Genomic DNA, 11,806 nt, shown 5'->3' with positions numbered 1-11,806 from the left:
AATAATTTACTAGATGTAATAAAAGTGAAACGTGAGCTTGCTCGATAAACCACTTGTCAGGAAGTTGCATTGTGCAGCCCACGTTTTCTGATATCCCAATAAGAGAAATATTGACTCACGAGATAATTTTCCCTTCCTTGTCTGGACGGATTAGAAAAAACTAATACAAAAATGAAATGTAACGTGGACGGACTCCTCGTGGATGCACAGGGAAAGCCCAGAACTCAAATGGCAAAAAAAAAAAAGTATATATTGTCTGTTACAAGAAACGTATTAACTCAGGAAATAGGCAAAATTGTGTAATAAGACTTTGTATTTTGAGATGCAATTAGCACAGTTTTTACAGGTGTACTTTGAAACGACAAAGCTTTGAATTTTTCAAATTCAAACAACAGAGACAACAGAGGCTCTGTTGTATTGGCAGTGTTGTGTTTGTTCCAAGCCTCTCTACTTCCTAACTACTCTCCCCAACAGGAGAGTCAAAGTTTATTAGGTAGAAAATGTGTCTTGTATTGTGAGTCATAAAGATAATTCGATGACCTAAAACCGATCTACAGTAAATGGCACACTCCAGCCTTGATAGCTCGTAAACTTGTATGTCCTCTATTTGGATGTTTTTTTGGACCAAACATTTTATATTTTCATATGAGTGATTGTCTAGGCCACATTTGTCTGTTTAGAGTTGGATGTGTGCGGAAAAACAAAATCATACTGTGTTGATGATTTGTTTTGTCACATTTATGAGGTTTAAAAGACACCTTTCTTCATTTATTCAGACTCTGATTGGATCAGATAAAATCATAGTAATGAGTAACTGTCGAAAAATAGAAAGAATACAGAATATTAAAGAATACTATTGACTGAAATGCTACCATTTCTAAGAGGTCAGTATGGTTCCTGCTTTCCAGTTCTTGCAGTTCCTTCCATTCATTTTCTAGCCTTTGTCCTCATTCGGGTCCTCCTGGGCGAGTTGGAGCCAGCCAGAAAGACGCAACGAGATGACGTGGAGATTTTACAGTCCAGACTCTCACGTGCATCCCATTAAAAAGAAACCTTATCAGTATGGTCAGGATGAAACATGTCATTCATCCAAGCTTGTGGTGTTCCAGGAAGAGGAACTCTGGATATTTTGTCAACTTGTTCCTGAAAACAGTTGTGATGCAGGAAAACTAAAACTGCTGTGCTGATATGATGTAGCATTATTTGAGATTGGGTTAATAAATAACCTAGCCGTAGTATCAAACACACATGCTATTGCCATTACTGGTTACCATAAAGTAAGGTCACAAATGTTTGTAGGTAAAGGCTTTTAGTAGTGAGTCACTGATGGTGTAGGACAGGGGTCTTCATTCCTGGTCCTCGGAGGGGGGTTGGGGTAGGAATATTATCAATGGAGATTCAAACTCACACAAAGATTACCAGTTTTGTTTTCATACACCTACAGATGGATGGCTGGCATCTTCTTAAGGCTTGAAGTGTTGTAATTGAACCATTTTTTCCACTAGGTGGCGCAATTACACTCCTCTGTTAAGAATGGAAGAGAATACAACAAATAGATTTCAAATTTGATCGTTTGATTTTGCTAGTACTAAGCAGCAGGCAGAAAAACAAGTTATATTATTGCATTATGGAAAAAAAAAAAAACCACGCCGTGTGAATAAACTTCCTTCTAAGTAGCACACAGGGGTGGGGGCAGGTGCGGTTGAATTGATAGTGGGAAACTATTGTTGATTCAATGTTAAAACGTCCTCGCTTCCTGCCTCAAGGACGGGACACACTTGGAAGTATTTGCATAAAGAGATAAAAGGGGGAGTTGTCAAGGAGGACAAGGTGGTAACGACGAACAAACACACGCGGGAGGAAGGACAACACACCCGCACGCACGTTCGCACCTACCTCCACACGCCCGATCTGGGAACCAAACTCAAAAAGACTACACACTGCAGTGGTGGCACAACAAATATTCTTCTTCAGTTTCCTTGAGGGAATCAAAAGGACACCAGTGGACCACTTTACTTGCAGGTAAAATATTTTTCATCACATCTTGATTGGAATTACTTCGTTCCATTTTTTCCCCAACTCTAATTCAGATATCTAAATTGACCTCAAATGTTAGAATATCCAACTGCGTATGCTGAGATTTACAATCTAGGCCTAACCTCCAAAGTCGAATGCTTCAAAAGTGGTGCAATCTCCAGTTCAACTAAAGTTTTCAGTAAACATTTACCACATATATACAGTAAGTCAAACCAAAATCAACATTGGCATTTGTGACATGCAATTTTGTGAGACCTCACCTTAGTGAGCATCAAAAGGACAAACTCCATGTTTGTTGTTGTTTTGAGATCCCACCACAGGGCACTAGTGAAAGCAGAGGAAAAGTGTGATTATAACCATAGAATAAGAACTAGAACATCATTTTTAAAAAGGGAACACGTGCATGTGTTTGTAATTTGGGAGGAAGCCAGAGTATACCTGGATACATCTAGCAAAGATTTGAAAGTCCACTACAAGCATGCTATACGTTGAGTGATCTCAAAACTAATTGGGCTTGAGATCATCACACGATGTCATCGTCCACCATTTTGGATGCTACAGCGAATGTAAACAAAGGCTCGCTGTCTTGCTGCTTATGGGCTGTGTATTTGTCATATATCTTTGCAACACTTCCAGATTATGAAGCCAGCAAACAAACAATCATGAATTTTTAAACATCATGTACATTTGCACTGTTCCTGCAATATTGCTGACACATTTTATGCTTACCTGCCAGTCGTAAATTGTACACATTGATCATATGCACTCATTAAATAGGGGTTGCCAAACATCTGCCACAATTTAAAGTGCCTCTAATTAACCACAAATACTTATAAAAACATAGCATAAACATAATAATAAATTAGAGCAATGAAAGTAATGTTAATAGTAATAAAAACAGTAGAGCTGACGATCCATTTGAACTTTTTAAGCAGAATAGTTTTACTCACATTGCCATACAAATAACATTTTTATTTTTGCTCCCTAACATGTCGGTGTTTAAGCGACCTAAAATAGCACTTCCACCACCCATTTGTATTGATGTCACTATTTGAAAGATTTTTCTGCTCACTCAACCAGTATTCTCAGCTGCACTGACTGGTTTGTGTTGATTTAATGCACACCATGCAAACCCAACTCCCCTTTTTTTTTGTCTTCCTCCGGGAGCCCTTAATTTGAGGTTCTTTAAACAATAGGGCGGATCAGGTTTCAACAGCCCTGAAAACTGGCCGGTTGAGCGCCTTCACCTTACAACTGTAATCCTCACGTTTGGCGGTTGACCTGACAGTTGACTCAGATAACAGAAATGTAAAAAAAAAAAAAAAGATTAAAAGTGTGTGTCTGTAGGTCAGTGGCACAAGGAAAACAGACAACAGAACGTGCAGGTGATAAGACAAAACATTATCACTCAAAGGGATTAAACTCTTGAGAGTTAATATTTGACTGCTGTGTACCCTTCAGCAGTTTGGCCCAGGTAAAAACATTGTCTGTTTTTTGTCTTCGTTGCTATTCTTAAAGCAACCATCACCCCCTTAAGAAAACTCGATTACACATTTGCGACCCGAATTGATTTGCATGCCCACAGCTTGGAGGCCTTTTGATAGTGAACAAGTATGTCCGTTTTTTGCACGTGTAGACAAGCTTTGCCAGCCACGCGGACTCCACTAGAACACATCATTTAAAATACGACAAGCGTTTGTGAACGTTTGCACTAGAGTGCAAAAGAAGCCTGGGCTGACAGCCAACGATAACAGCCAGAAGATATTGCAGGACATTTTGTGATTCATTCTATTCGGTTGCCTGACCAAAGTAGAGCTATTCCAGTTTTTACCCATTAGATCCAATAGAAGCATATGCAAACTGATTTACAAGATAACGCAATCTTCAAAGCTGCAATTTATAAACGTTTGAACAAGTGATTGTGCTAGCCTCCATTACCGTGACCAGAAGATTGGATCTTTTCATCCAGCATTAGGAGGAATTCATACACAGAGCCCTCCAAAAGTATTTGGGCTTCAAATCAAAGGATGAATATGACCTAAAAGTGGAGAATTCCAGCTTGTGTTGTGTGCTGCCAGGGAGACCTTATTGTTTGTCCAAGTAAGCCGTGTTAATCGAATGGCATCAAAGGTCAGACTGCGTTGCTATCACAACTGCTTTCACTTCGCTTGCTTGGGACAACACAAGCCAGTGTTGTTATTTATTTAGTGAGCACTGTACACTGAGAGTACAGTTTTTGAAATTCTGCTTGCAATTTTTTGACTTCTAACCAAGCTTAATTAAGAAAGCACCAGCCTAAATTGAAGTCGCAAAGCTAGCTATTAGAATTTTTTCACCAAATATTTTTAAAGAAAGGTCTTTTGTTCAGAAACTTGTCAATTTAAAAAAAAAAAAAGCACACACTTGCCCACCTGAACCTTCAAACCTGAACCTCAGAACCATCCTTTTGTGAGAGTCTCAACAGGCTCACAGATATTTCAGTGATGTTCCATTCATTTATGGGCTTTCTGTGTGTTCACAAGCGTCGTCATTGTGATTTTTCTGGCCATTTCTTAACTAGGTTAGATGTAAGAATCAGAAGCAGCCGGTTAAATGTTTGGCTGACACACTTTGATAACTCGTCCTTCCCTTTTGCATTTGGTGAAGGAGGCCAACCATCATGAGATGTAGAATTATCTCGGGGGGAAGACAGAAAGAAAGAGAGGGCAGAGCAGGAATTCCAAGGGTAGATGGAGCGATTGCGAGTGAGAACAAGCACGGACTTTGTTGCGGGGCCGAGTGTCCCGAAAGAAAGAAAGGCTTGCTGGAAGCAACAGAAACATGGCTGTGACACCAGATGGAGTCTGATGGGTGGAATACAAAAATACATAAGGGAAGGGGGGAAAAAATAACACCCCCAAACTAGGTTCCACTAAAGGTATGGATTTGGAAAAAGTGATCTCAGCAAATATTTTATACACAACGGACAGACTAGCACATGTGGATGTGGGTGCAATTTGTTTCCCTTTCGCGTCCCCGACTTTAGCACGAGTGAACCCTTAAGCCAAGTCCTAACCCACCATGATTTATGGCAACAATGGCCAGAAAGGATTCATGCTGAACCTCTCTCTATATGCCGAACCTCTATATTTGTTGGCTCAAACAGAGATCCACTCTATTTTAATGACTCACAAACAGAAAGAACGCGTTCAACTGGGCACGACCCGGAATGATGTGTAATCAAAAGAATGTGTACTACTCAACTGACAACTGCCACTTTCTTTGTTGCCTTCAGGGTGCCTGAGGCGGCAAGAGGAGGAGGAGGAAGTGCAAATCGCAACAGTTTGGAGTGGATTCCTAAAGATGGAACAATCCGTGCAGATTTGGCACATGCAGGCGGAACAGCATGAGGCAGCCAGTGAGCCCCAAAAGAAGATGTCCGTGGCGAGCCAGCTGGAGTGCCCCATCTGCTACAGCACCTACGACAACGTCTTCAAGACGCCAAAGTTGTTAGCGTGCACCCACACTTTCTGCTTGGAGTGCCTCTCCCGCCTCATGGCGATCTCACCGACTGAGCAGGAAGGTGCCGATCGGGGGACATTGCACCTCTTTTGCCCTTTCTGCCGCCACAACACCGCTTTGCCTGAGGGGGGACCCCCGTCTCTGCCCAGCAACCACGAAATGCTGCACAATTTGCCCGGCCACCAACAGCGGGAGGAGCCCGTGTGGCTGGACGGGGAAAAGTTATGTTTCAAAAGCAACAGGCCGGCGTCCGATAGTCTCTCGGCCTTGTGCATCTGCATCGATATTGGTGGCGACAAGGGGAGCGATGCCCCCGCTCAGACCCCGCCTCAGAATTTAGGCCGGCTGGACCGGCTGGCAGACTGGAAGCGGATGATGCTCTTTGTGATGCTCATGGTGTTGCTGATCATTGTGGTGCTGTGGCCGCTGCAGTGTGTTTTCAGCACCGGAAACATGCGATGTATGCAGATGAACCGCCCCAACCGCACCGCCATCACCGCAACGACGCTCCCCAGTTTTGATACACTCAGCGTGACTGCGCGTCTGTCACGTTAGACACTAACATGGCCGATTGGACTTGATTGTGCACAGTTTGCGGATCACATCAGTGATCTCCTGAAGAAAATACTTTGTAAATAATTTCACGTGTGATGTACATTTGATTTTCAGTCACGCAGCACATGCCCACAGAAGGCGGCTGTCGTAAAGACTTTTTCTTTAAAAAAAAAAAAAAAACATAATGACACCTGCTTGTGAAAGAATGAAAATAATGCTTTTTCTGCATATTGTTGCTGTTCAATGAAAGGCAATTTTTCCCCATATTTTCAAAGAATTTGTTACGTACATATCCTTTATTAATCCCATGAAGGAAATTAATGAAACAATAATTTTCAGTTGCTCTGTTATAGGATTTAAAGAGCACAGCATGTACACATTTTATGTCAAGAAATTTTATGAAAAGGACAGTCTGAATATCTTTTGCCATCTAGTGGTGAACTAATAGAATACAATGACCTAAGTTTGAAGCATGTGCATTTTGAAGCACGTGTACGAGGGTGTCTGAGAGAGAGGGCATGTCGCAAGCAAACAACTTGTAATATTCCCTCAGGTGACAACGGATGTTTATTTATTACAACAAATTATTGACCCAGGAAGTTTGTCTCCTTCGAAGCTGCTCCGTAGCTGAAAGACATGTTTGTGTCCTGTACGGTGAGGCGCGATCCATGTGAGAATTAGGGATTACCAATGCCACCCCAAAAAATTACAAACCTACAATATTAAAAAATGTACATTGATGTGTTTTTTTGCACATTATTTAAAAGTGGGTGTTTTCGTGAATAAACACTGAAAAAAAATCTACACACTGTCTCGTTAAGAAATTCAAAAAACTTCATTGTAAAGCAACAATTTGAAGATTTTGCATTGTTTAATATTTTGACTTTATTAAATAAGTCTGGTGCACATAAAGTTGCTTTTTGTTGCTTTCTTTCTAAAATGCCACACGGAAGCGCTTTCATCAACACCTGTGCAGATTTGAAATGAGAATGTCCCACCCAAAATATTTTATGTCCGAGCTCAATTCTGACATCCACTTTCAGCTACGTGGCTTTACATCTCTGACAATCTTTTGACAACACGTACACATGCGCACGCACGCACGCTCGCACGGACGGACGCACGCACGGACGCACCGCGCACACGCCTGCACGGAAAAATGCTAAGCACACCAGAGTTTCGAATTCTATATTTTTCATTTTAAAATTTACATGAGTGCGAATGGGCAAATTGCAATCACAATAAAAATGTGCATCAGCCAGCTTGAACACGGCTGAGCCATTGTATGATTTTCGATAAAATGACATGAGTCAACTATGGTAGTCTTAAAAGGTCAAAAAGATAAAGTTGTTCACGGCCTTACAAGCCTTATAAATCAATTGTTGTGGTGATAGTGAGATTAAACTTCCAACGGTCATGGTAGCAGATAGTGATGTGCATTACAGTTCTTTTAAGTGAACCGAATCTTTAGAATCAATTCTCTCAAAAGATTCGTTCAAACGAATCGTTCAACGAAGTGGCACAACCGCCCTCACCCCCACTTTCTGATTGGCTGGTTGATCTGTGACGTCACACGGACACTCCATTAGGTACGCCGCCATTTTCAGGTGTACCTAATAACAGGACACTTCATTCGGGAAAAATCATGGCCAAAGCTGAACTGAAAGTGAAAAGTGCCACACCCGCCCTCACCCCCACTTTCTGATTGGCTGGTTGATCTGTGACGTCACACGGACACTCCTTAGGTACGCCGCCATTTTCAGGTGTACAATAATAACAGGCCACTTCATTAGGGAAAGATCATGGCCAAAGCTTAATTGAAAGTGAAAAGTGCCACACCCAAACAACCCCCCACTTTCTGATTGGCTGTTCAATCTGTGACGTCACTCGGACACTTTATTAGGTACACTGCCATTTTCAGGTGTACCTAATCACAGGCCACTTCATTAGGGAAAAATCATGGTCAAAATTTAAATGAAAGTGAAAAGTGCCACACCCAAACAACCCCCCACTTTGTGATTGGCTGTTCAATCTGTGACGTCACTCGGACACTTTATTAGGTACACTGCCATTTTCAGGTGTACCTAATCACAGGCCACTTCATTAGGGAAAATTCATGGTCAAAGTTTAACGGAGAGTGAAAAGTGCCACACCCAAACAACCCCCCACTTTCTGATTGGCTGTTCAATCTGTGACGTCACTCGGACACTTTATTAGGTACACTGCCATTTTCAGGTGTACCTAATCACAGGCCACTTCATTAGGGAAAATTCATGGTCAAAGTTTAACGGAGAGTGAAAAGTGCCACACCCAAACAACCCCCCACTTTGTGATTGGCTGTTCAATCTGTGACGTCACTCGGACACTTTATTAGGTACACTGCCATTTTCAGGTGTACCTAATCACAGGCCACTTCATTAGGGAAAAATCATGGTCAAAGTTTAACGGAGAATGAAAAGTGCCACACCCAAACAACCCCCCACTTTGTGATTGGCTGTTCAATCTGTGACGTCACTCGGACACTTTATTAGGTACACTGCCATTTTCAGGTGTACCTAATCACAGGCCACTTCATTAGGGAAAATTCATGGTCAAAGTTTAACGGAGAGTGAAAAGTGCCACACCCAAACAACCCCCCACTTTGTGATTGGCTGTTCAATCTGTGACGTCACTCGGACACTTTATTAGGTACACTGCCATTTTCAGGTGTACCTAATCACAGGCCACTTCATTAGGGAAAATTCATGGTCAAAGTTTAACGGAGAGTGAAAAGTGCCACACCCAAACAACCCCCCACTTTGTGATTGGCTGTTTAATCTGTGACGTCACTCGGACACTTTATTAGGTACACTGCCATTTTCAGGTGTACCTAATCACAGGCCACTTCATTAGGGAAAATTCATGGTCAAAGTTTAACGGAGAGTGAAAAGTGCCACACCCAAACAACCCCCCACTTTGTGATTGGCTGTTCAATCTGTGACGTCACTCGGACACTTTATTAGGTACACTGCCATTTTCAGGTGTACCTAATCACAGGCCACTTCATTAGGGAAAATTCATGGTCAAAGTTTAACGGAGAGTGAAAAGTGCCACACCCAAACAACCCCCCACTTTCTGATTGGCTGTTCAATCTGTGACGTCACTCGGACACTTTATTAGGTACACTGCCATTTTCAGGTGTACCTAATCACAGGCCACTTCATTAGGGAAAATTCATGGTCAAAGTTTAACGGAGAGTGAAAAGTGCCACACCCAAACAACCCCCCACTTTGTGATTGGCTGTTCAATCTGTGACGTCACTCGGACACTTTATTAGGTACACTGCCATTTTCAGGTGTACCTAATCACAGGCCACTTCATTAGGGAAAATTCATGGTCAAAGTTTAACGGAGAGTGAAAAGTGCCACACCCAAACAACCCCCCACTTTCTGATTGGCTGTTCAATCTGTGACGTCACTCGGACACTTTATTAGGTACACTGCCATTTTCAGGTGTACCTAATCACAGGCCACTTCATTAGGGAAAATTCATGGTCAAAGTTTAACGGAGAGTGAAAAGTGCCACACCCAAACAACCCCCCACTTTGTGATTGGCTGTTCAATCTGTGACGTCACTCGGACACTTTATTAGGTACACTGCCATTTTCAGGTGTACCTAATCACAGGCCACTTCATTAGGGAAAATTCATGGTCAAAGTTTAACGGAGAGTGAAAAGTGCCACACCCAAACAACCCCCCACTTTCTGATTGGCTGGTTGATCTGTGACGTCACACGGACACTCCATTAGGTACGCCGCCATTTTCAGGTGTACCTAATCACAGGACACTTCATTCGGGAAAAATCATGGCCAAAGCTGAACTGAAAGTGAAAAGTGCCACACCCGCCCTCACCCCCACTTTCTGATTGGCTGGTTGATCTGTGACGTCACACGGACACTCCTTAGGTACGCCGCCATTTTCAGGTGTACAATAATAACAGGCCACTTCATTAGGGAAAGATCATGGCCAAAGCTTAATTGAAAGTGAAAAGTGCCACACCCGCCCTCACCCCCACTTTCTGATTGGCTGGTTGATCTGTGACGTCACACGGACATTCCATTAGGTACGCCGCCATTTTCAGGTGTACCTAATAACAGGCCACTTCATTAGGAAAAAATCATGGCCAAAGCTTAATTGAAAGTGAAACGTGCCACACCCGCCCTCACCCCCACTTTCTGATTGGCTGGTTGATCAGTGACGTCACACGGACACTCCATTAGGTATGCCGCCATTTTCAGGTGAACCTAATAACAGGACACCTCATTAGGGAAAAATCATGGCCAAAGCTTAACTGAAAGCGAAAAGTGCCACACCCGCCCTCACCCCCACCTCCTGATTGGTTGGTTGATCTGTGACGTCACACGAACACTCCATTAGGTACACCACCATTTTCAGGTGTACCTAATTACTTTATGCATTTTTTTTGTATGTGTCAAAAATGTGTATTTGACTACTTGCTCTTTATTTTGGGGGACACCAACACATTTACACAACGTAAAACACAAAGCAGTTAACCAAATGTCATATTTTTGTTTTCATGCTCAAAAAAATAAAAACAAGGAATAAAACACCAGACAAGTTTCAACATAAATGTTTATTAAAATAATAACAACAACAACAACAATAATGATAATAATAATAATAATAATAATAATAATAGTAAAAGTACATTTTAAGACAGCAATCTAATGTGAAATTGCAGTCGATATATTGGATTACAATATTTAGACGTGTATATGTATACACTAAAGGGAAATGTGCTTTTAGCCGTTTGCAAACATATTTTTTAAGGTTGTGTTAAACTTATAATCATATCAATATAATATCTAGTATTGGAGTGCTTGTGTGGATTGGTGGGTGATGAAGAATGTGCAGGCAAACTGCATGAACTTGTTTTCTTCAAAGTGTTGTGGAACAGGCCCAGACAGGGAGTACCGGACGAAGGGAGTACTGGACGATAACACCTCAAGGTCGGTGAGGAATGAGAACAAAGAACAACACCACGTCCAGGTGGTCGGGCTTCGAGAGGAAAAAAACCCAACCCCCTGACCACAGTGATAACACCTCGACGGGGAGGAGATGGCCATCGACCAATCATCACACAATGTTTTGCATGTTTTAATATTCATATTGTGTTTCTTTAAAACTGGGCAACCCGGAAGAATGTTTCGTCTTTTGGTGGTCACAAAAACGCACGAGTTTTAGTGTGAGGGACCCAAGCCTGTATTAGTGCGCTTTGTCAGGAATAAACAATTGGTGAATTTGGTCTGATTGATCTACTGGTCTTCTCTTTGACAGAACGAACTCACAAAATTGTTAGGTGCGCCAGTGTGTGGATTGGGACATAGCAACTTGTGTCAAGTGTTGATCGCAATTTGGAGTCAGATAAATAGCTAAAATCCGTAGCCTAACAACACGTTATTTAAAAACTACGGTAAGTGATATAAAATAAAGATGACCCAAAGAGAAGCATAATCTCCCCGCTTCTTCCTCTTTCTTTCCTTGGCAAATTGTAAATCGACATTCTGGCCAGGAGATGCAACATGTTCACTGATCCGTTGATGCACGGGAAGGCAGTTCGCTCATTGACTCGTTAGCGAACGGGAAGTCGGGAAAGTCAGGATTCGTTCCCTCACTGATCTGTTCTCGCGATGAACTGGAAATGCAAATTACTT

The 11,806-nt window shown here is 42.1% G+C and overlaps 1 protein-coding gene across 1 annotated transcript; it reads left to right on the top strand.

Annotated features, from left to right (window-relative positions):
- The first annotated feature begins 1,772 nt into the window (after positions 1–1,772).
- rnf223 (ring finger protein 223) lies at positions 1,773–6,573 on the top strand. Its single transcript, XM_085928791.1, has 2 exons — positions 1,773–2,022; positions 5,312–6,573. The coding sequence occupies exon 2, from the start codon at positions 5,380–5,382 to the stop codon at positions 6,091–6,093; it is 714 nt and encodes a 237-aa protein (XP_085784917.1). The 5' UTR covers positions 1,773–2,022; positions 5,312–5,379; the 3' UTR covers positions 6,094–6,573.
- Positions 6,574–11,806: the final 5,233 nt, after the last annotated feature.

This window comes from Syngnathus leptorhynchus, chromosome 1, assembly GCF_054491065.1.
Source record: "Syngnathus leptorhynchus isolate UIUO chromosome 1, UIUO_Slep, whole genome shotgun sequence".
Lineage (NCBI taxonomy): Eukaryota > Metazoa > Chordata > Actinopteri > Syngnathiformes > Syngnathidae > Syngnathus > Syngnathus leptorhynchus.
Note: the sequence above shows the minus strand (reverse complement) of the source record. Positions and strands in the feature narration are given on the sequence as shown.

What these genes read in the sequence shown, in the direction of transcription:
- rnf223 (XM_085928791.1), top strand. Translation starts at nt 5,380, where the DNA reads ATGGAACAATCCGTGCAGATTTGGCACATGCAGGCGGAACAGCATGAG.